This window comes from Quercus lobata, chromosome 10, assembly GCF_001633185.2.
Source record: "Quercus lobata isolate SW786 chromosome 10, ValleyOak3.0 Primary Assembly, whole genome shotgun sequence".
NCBI lineage: Eukaryota > Viridiplantae > Streptophyta > Magnoliopsida > Fagales > Fagaceae > Quercus > Quercus lobata.
In genome coordinates this window covers 15,656,394-15,673,040 of record NC_044913.1, presented here as the reverse complement: position 1 = coordinate 15,673,040, position 16,647 = coordinate 15,656,394, and the positions used below count along the sequence as shown (strand labels likewise).

Sequence of the window (16,647 nt, the reverse complement as noted above, 5' to 3'; positions counted from 1 at the left end):
CATCTGAAATTATAAGTTATTGCAACTAATTATTGTTAATGCAATAATTTAGCATTTTTAAGTCATTATCGCAACAATTTTAACTTGTAGATGTGATATCTTGCCTAATACTACTATATATATATATATATATATATATATATATATATTTATATTGTTGTATTAACCCTTAATGTAGTAGACTTTTTTTGGTGTAGAGTATGGCCTATGGTGTTTTATGAACTTATCTTTTGAAATAGTGCTTATCCATGTAAGGTTGAGATGAACCAGATGTATTAGCCTTAGTAAAAGACATAAGTACCATTGACCCCAACCCTAGCGGCAGTACACCACTCTTTGCCATGTGTTTTCTTACGTTTCTATTGCTATTCTCTTGTCTTTGATCTCTTCATCAATTGCTGCGAGTTTCTTATCTCATTTTCATATCATGATTTGGTTGTTTTGTGTATTTGATGGTGAGAGGGGGCATTGTCTCATAGAGACGTAACAAGGGGTGGGGGCATGTTGAGATGAACACCCTGACTTGCAAAAGAAAAAAAAATTTCCTTGCAAAAAAAGAAGTATATAAATAATTATTTTTAAACTAAGCTGTCTCGACCACCCTAAAAAGAAGTTATTGGACACCTTAATTTGAGAATCCCAAAATTTTGGGTTCAACAAAAATAGTATTCCTTCTCAAAAAAAAAAAAAAAAAAAAGTATTGACCCCACAAATATAATCTTTAATCCCTTAAAAAAAATTTCAAATAAAAACAAATGAACAAAAATGGATGATAATTATGGAATATTAACCTCTTTGCAAGCGCTACACACATGCATGCTTAGAGACTTCTTTTTTTGATTTAATGTCAAAATTTTCATTTAGATTTATGCATTTGTCCAACCATGTTTATCATTTTCCAATCACTTATATAGTTAGGAGTGTGATGAGACCTAGTTCCAACAAATGAAAACCAAAATAGCATTGAAGAATCCATTAGTTTGTATGCGTGTGTTCAGTTTTTGTATAATTAATTAGGACAATTATAGTAAACTTAATTTAAAAAATTCTAAAATTTAAATAATTTTCAAACATATTATATAAGTTCGAAAAAAGAAAGAAAGAGATGATAATATAGACTAGCTTCCGAGCATGCGCTCACGCGCGTGCTCAGAGGCTTTTCTATTTTTTGGGTAAAAATTAATAATTTGTATTTATTATAATTTGGGATTTCTACTTTTTCCAATTACAAAAAAAAAAAAAAAAAAAAAAAAAAAAAACTAAGGGTGTAATGAAATTTAAAAAAAAAAAAATTGAAAAAAAAGGAGGTCAAAGAAACAAATACATCGTGATGAAGTAAAAAAAATAATAATAATACGTAGGGTGAGTTTTGTAGATTAGAGGAGTTTTAAAACTAACAAAAGAGTAATCCTATTTTGTAGGGAATTAGTGAGTAGAAGTAAGAATTTAAATCAACGTAAAAGTAGAAGTTTATTAGAAGTAGGAAGGCATTTCAATGTAGAAGTAGGAATTTATTATTTTTGTCAATTTACTATTTTAGCCCCATTTTTAAGTTTTAGATATGGGTATTTTTGATAGTAAAAAAAGCAATAACTAACTTTCTTTTTCTAATTTACTATTTTAACCCCATTTTTAAATTGTTGATTAATTAATTTAGGGATATTTTTGATAGGAAAAAAAGCAATAACTAATTTTCTGAATCCTCTTAATATATACAGATATATACAGATAATACTTCATGTACAATGGCATAATTGCATAGGCAACAAATAATTTCAAAAATTCCAAAGACATATATACTTTTCTTTTAGAGAAGACTACTTACAATAAAAATATACAATTAAAAACAATAAATATAGTAATAATAAAATTAAAATTAAAGTTTAATTATTTTATTGGTATACGCAATATTATAGAATGAAAAAAATTTGATCCATTTTATGATTCTCACAACAGTCTTTTAAAAAAACAAAAAAACTTGCACTCACTTTAGCATTTGTATTTAAAAAATTTTTTTTTATCAAAAATTAAATAAGTAAATTCTAGTTAAATAAACTGGTAAAACTTTTTTCAATGTATAAGAAACATAGGAGTTGAATCTTGTCTGCACAAAAAACTAATTGTAGTCTTGACCTTATGATAAAAAATAAATCATCATGAAACCGGATGTCATATGTTGAAATTTTATTGAATTTTAAGGCGAAAAAACCAGATAATATGAATGGGAAACGAAATCAACTTTTATTTTCCTTTCAACTTCAAAGACAAAAATCAACTACCTATACTAGAAATGTCAAAAAAATAAAAATAAATAAACTATATAAAAACCAAGGGTTAATCAAAACTTAATTTATTTTTTAAGACATACTGACATGGTCTTTTTTTTTTTTTTTCAATTGGATGACATTGTTGGTTTATTTCTGGAAAACCAAATAATTCAAAACAAATAACTGGAAAATTCAATTTTGTCTTATTTTATTTTTAATTCCCATTTGATCTCTTGATAAACCTCTAGATTTTGATGTAGTTGATTTTTTTTTTTCTTTTCATTTTAATTTTTATTGGGGAAAAAGAAATTTTAGTTTAGCTTTGTATTTATATTATATGATTCTTTATAACTTTTTTTTTTTGGTTGCAAATGCAAATATGGGAGAGGTTTAAAAAAAAGATCGTTGAAAGAATTGTAAAATAATTTTCAAACATATTACATGAGTTTAAATAAAAAAGATAAGTACATGGCATAATTACATAAACAAGGAAATAATTTCAAATTTTGAACCAAATATATATTTTATTTTCAAAGAAGACTAATTACAATTAAATTATACAATGAATATTTATAAATATATTAATTATGATAAAAATTAAAATGAAACTTTATTTATTTTATTGATATATTGTAACTAGTACTTTATGATGTTTTCAATGGAAATAGACAAAGTTTATATCCACCATCCATCACTGTGATAACTATTGAGATTTTTTTTTTATATATAAAAAAAGGACTTATGCTTTATTCGTTGAAAGTTGAAACATCAAATCCTATTAAGAATAAATATTTTAGCTTACAATTTCAACATCAAAATATGGAGGAGTATAGTGGTTAGCGTTGGCTCTTAAAGATAGTGTTGTAGGTTCAGATTGTTGACCTGGCTTTGTTTGAAGTGGAAAACCCGCCAAGTTTTTTTCATATTTGGCTGGTTTTAACCATCTTTCCACTTTGGTTGCTGTTAAATTTTATTTCAAATTCATTGTTAATCAGGCTACGCATGTCTAAAACCTGGTTGTTGGTGAGCAGAAATAATAATCTAACTATTGTTTTGCTAATTTAAGTTAATCTTGCCTTTGTAACTGGCCACATTCCCCACAGAAATATGATCTGAGAATCTATATCAGTATTAGATGCTTATATCATACAGTCAAAAATTAATAATTTTTGGGTGTATAGCACATGAAATCAGTGATCTGGGAGTCTATATTGGGCAATGCTTCCCATAACAGTTATATTGCGCACCATTTAAGTCTCTTTCAAAATTTAACCAGGTAATGCTTAAGCAGAAAGTTAAAGGCTAGACTATAATTTAGCCATGTACCTAACAAAATCTCCATGCAATTCCTAAACCGCAACTCTTTCTTCTTGCCCATACTTTGCAAATTTTATGAAAAGATATCACTGAATATTAAAAGTGCTCCTTTCATTCTCATCTTTCAAACATTCACAGAAAATAGAAACTACATGACCAATTAGAACATTAAAGTTATTCCCTCCTAATTGCTTACCCCTACAACCTCTGTTTTAACAACAGGATTCAGTCTAGTTTAAGATCCATATATGTATCTCAACAAGGCTTATTTTTGATGCACTTAAGAAAACCTGCAAAGCGAGTCAACCTTCTTACAAAATGCCCTGGCTTTGCACTGATCACATCGTGCTTGTGCTCCGTTTTAAGGCTTCCAGATTCGACAAAGAAGGCTCCGTTCTCCATCAAATCACCTTCTGATCTCCAATTCCATGATCTCCACTCACTCTCAGGTGCATAGTCTCTTTTCGTCACCTAAATCACACCCACATGAATATCATTATAATCTCTACATATACACTAAATTTTGTGTGTGCGCATGTGAATATTTTGCATGCCTACACTTGTGGTATGCTTACCTCTTTACAACCTGCCTTTGAAGGAGCAATAAACCGATTACCCTGGCTAATAATGGTCGGATGTTGGCTACCACCAATAGCATACATGAGCCAATGATTGTAGTCGTTGTTGACAACATGCGCAAACCCATATCGGCACCTTGGCATCCTTTGCACTAACCCGTTACCGAAGTGATTGAAAGCAAGAGTTATTTGCATGATTTCGTCACCAGAGAAGCTATCACTTGCACCAAAAAGCATCACCTGCATACATAAACACAAACTCATTACCATTAATAAATCCTTGAGAAAATAAAGTGTTTTTTTTTTTTTTTTTAAATTTTTTTTTTTGGTATAAGTTTGAATTATTATGGTTGATGTTACCTCGTTATGTCTGGTGAAGAAGCAATTGGAGATGGTAATGGCTGTGGATCCTTGAATGGCATCAATGATTCCGTCGTCACAATTTGACATGGAAATATGATCAATCCAAAGATTTGTGGCTCCAAAAATTGAGATCCCATCACCATCACTCCTCGAACGTTGGCCGTAATGATTCACTGAGTCCCTAATTAAGCCACCATTGCCTGACTTAATGTCATGGATGTGGAGGTTATGGATGATGACATTGTCCACATATTGAAGTGTAATTTGAGCACCATCACAAATGTGTACATCAGCACCGCGCCCATCTATAGTCTTGTTGCTTGTCATTATTAGCTCTTCGCTTAGCCTAATCCTCATGTCGTGAGCAAATATGATCCATAGTGGCTCAGGCTGGATCACTGCATGGCGTAGGGTTCCTCGTTTAGGTTTCACTAGGTGATCGTCGGATGAATCCCTCACCACATAGATTTTCCCATGCTTGCCTCCTGTTGTCTTACGCCCAAAGCCTAGGACACAATCAGCTAGCCTCTTACGGTGTTTAGCCCAATCATTTTGGCATCTCCAGCACCGATCAATTGGGTTTGTAGCCAAACATGGCCCTTTATATTTGCCCAAGTTTCTTCTTGTGCTATCGGTTCCATTCAAGGCTCTACATGAAAATTACAATGACAAACTAATTATTTAAATTTCTAGGAAAAGACAAAAAAGAAAAAGAAAAAAAGAATTACCAACCCAGCCATACAAAAAACACTATATAAAGAATGATTTAGTTTTACTTTTCATATAAATACGCCTTAAACTCTTAATATTTGTTTATGTAATACACTTATATTTAGTATAATTCTATGCTGATATTAATTCACTCAATAACTATCAACTGTACTAATATTTTTACAATCTTAACATTAAATTACATGTTCTTGTTATACCTAACACTTATACACAAAACTAAATTCATATGAATCAAATATCATGATATTTTACTAACATAAAGATAGAGAGAAAGTATAATCTAACAATAAATTTCTCAAAATTAATATTCTTCAAATGAAAATTAGTTAAAGATGTAATTTGAAATTCACCTATACATGCATAATTAGTGATAGACCATTCATGAAAATGGTCTTACTTTTAACATAATGATATAATTGGGAACTCAATCACCTTTACATCGTTGAACCATGCATGAAAATGGTCTTACTTGTGGACATGGTGGTTGAAATGATCAAGGACTTCCTGAGTATTTGGCTGATAGGCCTTGAGGGCTGCCTTTCTGGCTTCTTCAGCTCGCTCCTGCCACACCTCATCAAAATCAGCAATGTGAGCCCTCATGATTGTTGGAAACATTGCAACAAAAGCACAAAGTAGTAGCAATCTAAGCTCGATGGATTCCATGGCTGTCACTCTTTCTCTCTTGAACTAAAACTCTTAATTTGTGCTATGGAAACAGAAATAGCAAACTTGTATCAGGTTGAACCCATGTTCATTTGATTTTCACCTGTACAGAGATTAAAAATTCAAAAGCATTATTCAATGGAATGAAAAAAAAAAAAAAAAAATTGATACTAGAACCAGAAATCTAAATAAAGAAAATATACAAAATGAGAAGAAGAGAGGAGAGCCACCCACAGCGGTTAGTGTAATTTCTTTTGTCTAATAGGAGTATTTGGGTTAAGGGGCTTTCTATTTAAAAGCAACAAAATAATCTTATTGGTTTTAAAATATTTTAAACATGTTTTTTCAAAATACTAACTGATTTTATTTAGGTTTCAATTTAAATAATTGAAATATTATTCAAGTTTCAATTTGAAGAATTAAAATCTGATCTTATCAATAGGTTATCTTGTCTTAAAAACTGAATTACTCAAATCTGGAATTCTTTTGTTTAAAAAAAAAAAAAAAAAAAAAAAAAATCCAAACTCACATTTCATTGCACCAGAATGAAATTGAAAACATCAATCAAAAAAATTCTGATCTTATCCAAAACACTATCTTGTCTTAAAAACTCAAGCACTCAAATTTTAATTTTTAATCTTAAAAAAAAAAAATCAAACTCACAATATGCTGAACTTCAGCTATTACTGTTTTATTTTATTTTAATTCTGTTACTGTTCGCCCAATATGCTGAACTTCAGCCAATCTAAAATGGTTCAGAACTTGAATTACTCAAATTTTAAATTTTAATCTGCTTGGAAAATCCAAAGGGAATTTTTTTTTTTTTTTTTTGAGAAGACAAACCGAATAACTCCGTTTGTATCCTTTTCCACTGCCAAAAATAAGGTATCCTTTTCTACTGCCAAAAATAAGATAAAATATATCTACTACTATTACTAGCTAGGTAGTAAGTAGTATAATTAAATTTTCAATTAAATTTAAACATATAAAAATATAAATGCATTGAATTTAATTATCTTTATAAAAAAAATTGTCTTTGAAAAATATAATACTATTATTTGTGCTTTATTGATTAATAAAATCATATGTTTGTTCCCATAATTTTTTTTTAAAAAAATCATATATTTAAATTTATTTGGAAAAATTGTCTTATTTTTTGGGTAATTTGATAATTGAGGGGAGGTGGGGTGGGGTGAGGTCATTTAAACATTAAATATTCTGTTTGACAATATTAAAGACGTAACTAAGTAAATAATAGTATAATATATATTAGTATTTAGTTAGAAAAAATGAGTTTTTTTTTGGAGGCACTCACAGGTTGCACAGTTCAACACTGTTGGACTTACCGTCTTAAAAATTTTATACTAGCATTTAGTAATGAAAAATTTGAGAAATACTATGTTCACAATATTTTCATAACAAATTTTATATGACAAATTATTTTGGGTTGTTATTGGTGGGGGTATAAAAGTAATTTCAATTGTAGGTTTAAATTAGAACCAATAACAACTAACTATCTATGATTTATTGTGAAGATGATATGAACGTAGTCATGTAGCATCTCTATGAAAAGTTTACCACAAACACGTTGCCTTGTGAGGGAAAAAAATCATGGATATAGTTGCTGATTTTCATTACAAGCAAACCCAAAAAAAAAAAAAAAAAAAAAAAAAAAATTGTTGGACAATGAGTTAACATAACACAAAAAGATTTATGATTAGTCGATCTTTATCTCGAGCTACAACCTTACTCAATATCTTTTTATTATAGGTGAATTTCAATAAATCTACCATTGGATTACATCTTCTCTTTATTTCCTCAATGTTTGCAAAATTTATAGAAAGTTAAAGATCTATAGCTGTATCATCAATAAATTATTTAAATTATAATTTTTTGTAATTTAAAATTATGTATAAAATATAAGCTTATAGATCATATAGTAAATAATATTCGATTAACACAAAATTTGACATTTGTATTAAGAGTACAAAAAATATACAATTCAACGTTAGATTTTCAAAATACGCAGTAATGTTTACTTTATTGAGTAATGTTATATAGTCTTAGGCTATAACCAATTTTATATCTAAACTTTATCCATATATATTATAAATAAATAAATGAAAAAGAGAGAGAGAAGGAGATGCTTACTGGATCCAATACATTTCTACTTTACTAGCAATCTATTCAAGAGAATCCAGTAAAAGTAAAACTAAAAAAAAAAAAAATACAAACAAACAAACACATTATTTAGACAACTATAAGATTATTGTAAATCTAAGTTAGCCAAAATAATTAAAAATTTGTGAATTTATTTAACCAATACTTTGGTATTCTTAGTTATATTATTTGTAGCAATTTATGTTTACAAAACGAATATTATACACGGGTAATAGAGAAAAAAACCTAAAAATAATTTCAAAATGAAACTATAATGTACATCTGGTTGGAAGTTTATGTGCATTTTCTTTGATTTAAATCCTTGAGAAGTAGTTCCAAGCTTAGCTCCTTACCAAAATTAGGTACAATTTTTTTTTTTTAAGGAATGCTATTAATACCTTATTTTAATCTTCACAAAACATTATTCAATGGATACACTTCAAATTTGTTAGCCCCAGCCCTGATTCGACACAAAATTGAATATTGGTGATCAAGCATATATATACTAAATGTATGGCAATTTAACGCCCTCCAGTATTAAACAACCCTATCTTAAACTAATTAAGTTCAATTTGGCCAAAAATGAATATTTGTGACCAAGCATGCGCCATGCACACAGCCCCCTAGCATTCTTAAAACCCAAAAATGAATATTGTAATGTTGTATGCGCAGCCACCTAAGTCTCATCTTGACAATTCAACTCCTCCTCCTGTCTTGACCCAAACCAAGCATAAAATATTAAAGGTCATGTTAACAGACGCTTTTAAGGCAATTATTAATAAATTATTTTAAAAACATTTTGACACATTTTTTATAGGAAATATAAAAAGTTGTTAAAAAAAATTTTTCTTATCATTTTCTCATTAAATATTTCTAAAAATAGTTTTGAAAAAAATTAACTTAAGGTTTGCGTTAACTTTTAGACCTATCTGACTTTTAATAGTTTTTTGTAGTAACTACAAAAAACTTGATTTTTAGCCGTGGGTGTAACCACTATTAAAACTATTAAAAATTTCTGCTAAAAGTCAAATAGGTCTATACTAGTGGTTTTCTAAACCGCTACTACAACTTGAATAACCGCTATTAACTATTAAGTTCCCGTTGCTATAGGTCACTATAGGTTATAGCAGCAATTTTAGGAATCGTTGGTATAGAAAATATCTATAACAACAATTCTATAGAACTGCTGCTAGAGAATTAAAAACCGCTAGTACACACAGCCTTACCTTTTGGAATTAATTATTTATACCAACGGTTATGTAGCTACTGCTAAAGAATTTAAAACCACTAGTACACACGGCCCTTCCTTTTGTAATTAATTTTTTGTACCAATGGTTACGTAACTGTTGCACTAGATTATTTAGTAGCAATTCATAGAATTGCTACTAGAGAATTAAAAAATCACTAATACATAGGGCCGTTCCTTTTAGAATTAATTATACCAGTGGTTATGTAATAGTTGCTATAGATTCTTTAGTAACAGTTCTATAAACCGCTGCTAAACAAAATTAAAAATGTTAGTATACCCTTCCCTTATTTCTAGTATAAATTATTTTTAACAGCGGTTTTGTGAATTGGTAATTGCTACTTGATATTCTTTAACAACAGTTTTATAGAATGCTGCTATAAAATAAAATAAAAACCACTAGTTCTCCCATTCTTACACTTTGTTATAAATTAGTTATTACAGAAAATACAACCGCAACTATAGGGTTCATATAGGATCAGTTGTAAAAACCTCTATCAAAGATATAAACATGATTGAATATTACAAAAATATTTTTTTATTAAATTTTTCCTGAAAATTAGTAATTTAACATGTTTGGAATGTTATTAAAATCCACAATTACAAAAACCAAAGTGATAAAATAATTGCAAAAAGTTAATAATATTGATCCAAATGAAGAAATAAAACCTTACAATTCAAGTTTGAAATCCCAAATAGCCAAATAAAAGTATAAACAATATTGTTTGGTACTTAAGATTTGTAGACAATCTACAATAAAAACTAAGACTATAAATATTCCCTTTGAAGCACGCCAAAAGTCACTCCAACAATGAAACTTGGTCTCCTTTTATATTCTAATGTATTGTCTTAGTTTCCTGGAATACAATAAACCATTTATTTGCATTAGTGAAACTATATAGGCAAATCTTAGAGAATATATCAAATGACTCTTGGGGAAAAAAAAAAAAAAAAAAAAAAACTAATTCCTCCAAACTGAATTGTTAAGAGTAAATTTGTGTGCGATGATAATGATAAACTGAATTATTGCTAAGTGTGCCAAATAGTTGTATTAGACTCCTAGAATTTTTCATTGTATTTTTTGGTGTAACAAAAAGACTTTTTTTTTTTTTTTAATGTTTTACAAAACATTTTTGAAATTAATCATGAAAAAGAATAATTTTCACTAATATTTGAATAAATTAGTATATATTCATGAAATTTAAGAATCACATGCACATATTCAAAGTAAAAACTAAGTCTCAATTCAGTCATTATTCATTTTATCCACCAAAAAAAAAAAAAATGCTAAGTCTCAATAGATCATAAAATGCATAAAAAAATCCAATCAAATAACTAATTAAAATTATTTTATTTTATCTATATGTTATATAATATTTATTTATTTTTTAATAACAAATGCATTTTAGTTTAAAATCATAATGTTTACCTAGGGAGTAATGGTTAAAAATCATACATTCAGTTATTCTTTAGTCTTCACTCTCTTAGATTTGGAGGAAAGAGCAAATTCTCTTGAAAACTGTAAAAAATACTGGAGATTAAGAAAATTGACTCCTTCTACAAGAGTGTTTTCTCTCTCTCTCTCTCTCTCTCTTAAGCAGACTAAAAACTTCTTGTTTTCTCTTTTGTTTCTTTTTAAGTGATTAGAAACTCTTTTAATTTTTTCAAAGTATTATGAGCGGCTACGTGCAGGTATTATTTTTAACATGGCGGCAAATACAATTTCGAGATAAAGATAACTAGAAAGTAGAAATAAGCAAGATAAGATAATTCACACACTTTTATTTGGAAAAATAAAATAAAAAGGAAGTTGAAAAACTTCCAACACACGTTTATTTGGAAAAAAAATAAAAAAGGAAGATCAGAAAAATTGATAAGATAATTCACACACTTTTATTTGGAAAAATAAATGAATAAATAAAAAGGAAGTTCAAAAAATTGAAAAAAATAAAAAGGAAGTTCAAAAAAATTCAATTGGCAGGATTAGAACCCACCTTTTCAAGGTAAGTGTCCAAAATGATGACCAATGGGCTGAACACTTAGTACCCACGGAAAACTATTATAATTAAGTATAACGTAAATAATTTGATCAATTAAAATAGTTCATGACACCAACTAATTAATAAAAATATAAAATATATAAGCATATACATTACTTTTTTTATTATAAATAATATATTTAGAATTAATCATTACGTTTAATTTATAGATGAAAGATACTTAGCCATTCTCATTATAACCAATATTCCTGAAGGATTAATTATAATTTTAATGTTTTTTATATGCTTTATTATTCTATATTTTTATAAAATAAAATTAATAAAATTATTTTATTTCTTTATATTTTTAATCAAGATTGGTCATTTGTACACCTTTTTTCCATTTTTGTATTTTTTTAATTAGTGAGTACAGATTTCTTGTACTTGATCCCAAAATAGATTTGTTTTTTGCTTCGATGAATTCTAGCATGTATAGAGAAGCTCCGAACCATAAGTTCAAAGCTTTTGAGATTATCTTTTCAACAATTAACAATTGATCTTGTAATCACATAACATTCATGTCAAAAGACACAATATGTCAAAGTTTGAAGTTTTCAATATTTGCAAAGCGAATTCCATAACATCAATGAAGTGAGTTTTGGTTGGCAACTGCAAGGAATTCCAAACAAAATCTTGAAACTAAGCAGCTTGCGTAAAAGAGCAACACCACAATAGGTGAGAGGTGGATTCAGCCTCTTCATTACATAGAACACAAGTCTAACTAGGAGAAATATTTTGATCAAATAGATTTGTTCAAGTAGTTATGTAGTTAGTTCAAGCTTGCCAAACAAAATATGCACTTTTGACACCAAAAAAAACTCATGATCTATATTACTTGTCCAAACTAGAGAGTCTTGAGGTTTTCTAGCATTCAAAGGGATAGACATGATAACTAAATCTTAAAACAGAGAGAAAATAGAATCAATGAGAAATTATTTCCCTTGGTGAATTGTAAGTTGAATCAATTAAATCAAATATTGTATTTTTAGTAGGTAGAATCTAGGAAGCACGAACGCTTTATTTAGAGTGTCGTACCCAACTACATGTACCATATTAAGAAAAGGTTTCTCTCCAAACTAGTTTAGAGAGAAGCCCATCAAACTCCACCAATACCTTTTTATTTGATTTGAGTTTTGAAAATCTAACCGTTGAATTACATGTTCTTATTATATTCTCCATGCTTGCAAAATTCCAAAAAGATCAAAGATCAATAGTTATGCCATCAATCAAATATTTAAATCTCAATTGTTTGTGATTTAAAACTATGTATAGAAAATAAGTTTATTGATCGAATACTAAATAAAATTAGATTTGAATGAAATTTTACATGTCTATTAAGGATATAAAAAATATGAAATCCAACAGTTAGATTTTCAAAATTCACATCCAATAAAAAGATATCAACAAAGTTTGTAAAGTTTCTCTTTAAACTAGTTTGGAAAGAAACTTTTTTCCACCGCATTAGGTGTCATTCCAGTGTCATACTTGTCGTATCATGTTATACTGTAAATGAAAATTTTAAGAATTCACTATGAATATGATGATAGATAAATATTTTTGTATGAATTTCATCATCAACTTTTATTCTATATTTTTTTAAGATATCAAGTCTTTTTTTTTTTTTTTTTGGGAACATATCTAATATCAGACTAAATAACATTTATTTATTCATCAAATTCTAAAAGATGATAAGTTCTCTTCAACGATATGTGTGTGTGTGTAATGTATCAGTATTATAACTCGCCCCTCTCCCCCCCCCCCCCCCAAAAGAAGGAAAATTACTAGTTTTGCCCTTGTGTGTTGTACCCATATCTATATCCATGCTTCCTAGGGTAGAATGTGGGGAAAATACTCTTTGACCATGAGAAAGTGGGAGCCAATTGTCTTCCCAAATATTGATTTCAGTAACTGTTCCAATCCACCATCTACACCCAAAGCTAATAGATCATGACATGTTTGGACACTTTTTTTTTTTTTTTTGATAAACTTCAATATATATATAAATCAAAAAGAAGTGGGGGCACTATAGTCAACCTCACAAATTGTCCTTAAGACATCTGGAAGAGTGAGTTTATTGAAACAAAAGGACCTAGAAGATGAAAGGGAGAGCTTAGCAACAACGTGAGCAGCTGAATTACACTCTCTCTTGACCCAATTGAAAATACAATTAAGAAAAAACTCTTTAAGACTAAGGATGCTACTGACAGTATTACTAATAGTCCAATCCGGAGCGGTTGGCGAGGAGGATAAAGGATCAAAGCAATTTTTGGCGTCTCCCTCAATGACTATGTGTGGCCATTTTTCAACTTTAGCAAGCTGGATAGCCTAGAGAATGGCGGATGCTTCAGCTCTGAGGGGGGAGCATGTAGGAGTAGATCTTGCCCACACCTGCAATACTTCACCTTTGTGGTCTCTTGCTACAACGGCAATTGCATTGCTATGTTTACCTATGGCTACATCAGTGTTGAGTTTAATCCAACTGAGGGGGGGGGGGGTGGATTCCATTTGAGAAAGGAGGCCACAGTGCTAGAGGGGGGTGGGACATTGGAAGACCTTACCAAGGAGTATTTTGCTAGCTTATGATGGATTAGCTTGATGGATGCATGAACATCTATGACTCTGCCATGGTGTACTACCTGATTTCTTACCCGCCAAATTTCATCAAGAACAAAGGCCATGTTTAGAGTGATGATCCAACTCTCATCGGGGGGGGGGGGGGGCATGGGGCTTGTGGTGGATCAGTGAGTAGTTTCATGATATCTCCACTAGTAGAGCATGAGTGGTCTTCAGGTTTAAAACCCCAACAGCAGGAAAACCACAACGCTCTAGCTATTGAGCATTGGAGGAAAAGGTGGACAGTGGATTCAATTTCTTGGTGGCACAATGGACACAAATCATCTAGATTGGCTATTCTTCGTTGAAGATTCTCATTGGTTGGGAGTATGTTTGCTCCGATTCTCCAAACTAGCATCTTGACTCTTTCGGGGGCCTTGATCCTCCCAATCTTTTTCCAGTCAACATCGGAGTTTATGGCAAGGAGGTGTTGTTTTGTAACAGTACGAAAAGCTGACTTAACTGTGAAATTTCCTTTAGGATTGTGGACCCAGATGAGCTTATCTGGTTTCGGCCTCAAAGAGATAGGGATAGAGAGAATGGCTTCTGAGTACTCTACATTAAAGATATTCTGAATGAGATTAGCTTTCCATGTTCGAGTCTCTTGATCCATGAGATGAGATACCATTAGAGAGTTTCTTGGGTCATCCTGGGTTTTGGGACAGAACCCGTCAATCCAAGGTACCCAAGGATCTTGCCACACATTAATGGACGCTCCGTCGCCTATTAGGTAGCACGCACCCTTTACAATTATCAACTTGAATATGGAAACTTATTACCTTGATCAGTGATTGACTTCCACTGGATACAAATTGAAGTTCATTTCATGTTTGGACACTTGTTACCTTGATCAGTTATTTATTACCACTAGACAAAAATCAAAGTTCACTTACCACATGAGTTTCACTTATCAAATTTTGGGCCTGGCCTCTAGGCCATTGTCGATGTTTGTAGTCTATTGTCAGTTAACTGAATTTGTTATATATATATATATATATATATATATATAAATACATCTAGATCCCTCACTATGGTCGCTCATGGCAACAACTCAACAATAAGGACAATGGAGTTTGAATGCCCACCTCCATATAATTATGTTATTATTTATTTTGTATAAGTAATTTTAATCAAAATAATAAAATTATCATATTATTAGAAGTCATTGATGCACCAAGTGACTGTACCAAATTGTAGAATTTTTAAATTGGGCTTAAAAACCATGGTTGAGCCAAGTGGCTACATGCCTATGCCGAATTACATAATTTGTTTTTGATAAAACATGAACTTAATTGTTATTATCAACTTTTTCTCTTACCCTTTAGCAATTTCTAGGATAGACACAAAAACTTTTTTTTTTTTTTTTGAGAAACAAATAGACACAAAAACTTAATTAAAGATAAATGGATGATCTGTTCACATATTTATCTTTAATTAAACTCTCATTTTTTTTTTAAAGCCAACTTTCATATTGTTTGTGTTGTGGAAAAAATCCATTCATCTTATGATGCCTTTTATCTTTTAATATTGGATAAATATGGATTTGTTGTTGATAGACTAGGAAATTAGAAGTGAGGCCAATATGTTGCAAACTGGGATCTGTCCCTCCCCTTTTGTTAGTTATATATATACACACACCATTGTTATTCTTGACAAATCCTCCCAGTGTTGTGTGATACTGTTATACCATTACCATGTGGGCACATCCCATGGCATGGTAAAATATTTTCTTTGTAGCAATATTATGTACTGTTGTCTTTTCTTTCTTTTTTATTTTTAAATTTTTTTTTTAATTTTTTATGTCATTAACGTTCATTTCACGTGCGTTAGATAAAAAAAAATCCGCCTACTATGATGCTTTTGGGATGGAATACTTGGTGCACAATGCACTTATTAATGCCTTTGCTCAAATGGTTTGGATGCTTTGTTGGTAATTTTGGTTTGGATATGCCAATTAAGTAAATTATCCTTGATCTCTACCTCTTAATATCATCATACAAAACCGCTTCTTTTTGATGTCTCATTATTTAGATTTGCATGTCTAACTCCATTGTCATTTTTTTTGGGTACTGTTGAGAGTTTTTTTTTTTTAATTAAAAACTTAAAAAACACATTATTTAGTGTTCGTTTGGAACAACTTATTTAGCTGAAACTGAAAATTTTTTGCTGAAAATGTAGAAAAAATGTTAAAAAATAAGCTTAATAGTACAGTGAGACTCATGAATAGTATCAAAAAGTGCAGTATTACCCATGAATAGTAACAAAAATATGCTGAAAGTGGAGATAGCTCATCCCAAACACACACTTAATCCACATGGGTTTCTTCATTTGTATATAATCCATGTGAATGATTTTTCTAGGGGTTTGCAATGGTGGAGTTTATACTGTTTTAGCAAAATTTTAAACATTTTAATATATATTAACTAAGTCATTTATATATTCTAGATGTAAGCATGTTTATTGTACAATGACAAATGTGAAAGTGCAACCATTTTTAATAGTTGTTTGAGACCATACTAAGATTGCTGAGGCTTAAACATCTTCACAGTTTAAACCACTAGATGTAGTAATACTATGGTTTGGGGGTATTTTTATCATTCAGTGATTGTAGGGATTTTTTTTTTTTTTTTTGGGTTCATTTTAATCACTCCTAAGGTATTTTGGTAATT

General features: G+C 29.9%; 1 protein-coding gene across 2 annotated transcripts; it reads right to left on the bottom strand.

The window, feature by feature from the left end:
• Positions 1–3,695: 3,695 nt before the first annotated feature.
• On the bottom strand, positions 3,696–6,173 carry LOC115965275 (pectate lyase-like). Of its 2 annotated transcripts, none has more exons than XM_031084446.1 (5): positions 6,155–6,173; positions 5,727–6,023; positions 4,523–5,174; positions 4,160–4,402; positions 3,696–4,055 (listed from the first exon to the last, which is right to left on the bottom strand). In XM_031084446.1, the coding sequence occupies exons 2-5, from the start codon at positions 5,918–5,920 to the stop codon at positions 3,840–3,842; spliced, it is 1,305 nt and encodes a 434-aa protein (XP_030940306.1). In that variant the 5' UTR covers positions 5,921–6,023; positions 6,155–6,173; the 3' UTR covers positions 3,696–3,839. The 2 variants fall into 2 exon arrangements, with proteins under 2 accessions (XP_030940306.1, XP_030940307.1); XM_031084447.1 differs by having other exon boundaries at positions 6,124–6,165.
• Between the last annotated feature and the right edge of the window lie 10,474 nt (positions 6,174–16,647).

Excerpts from the sequence above, each read along its gene's own strand:
- LOC115965275 (XM_031084446.1), bottom strand. The coding sequence starts at position 5,920 with ATGGAATCCATCGAGCTTAGATTGCTACTACTTTGTGCTTTTGTTGCA. Across the intron at positions 5,175-5,726 it reads TTCAACCACCATGTCCACAA|AGCCTTGAATGGAACCGATA; the intron begins GTAAGACCATTT and ends ATTTTCATGTAG. Across the intron at positions 4,056-4,159 it reads CAAAGGCAGGTTGTAAAGAG|GTGACGAAAAGAGACTATGC; the intron begins GTAAGCATACCA and ends GGTGTGATTTAG.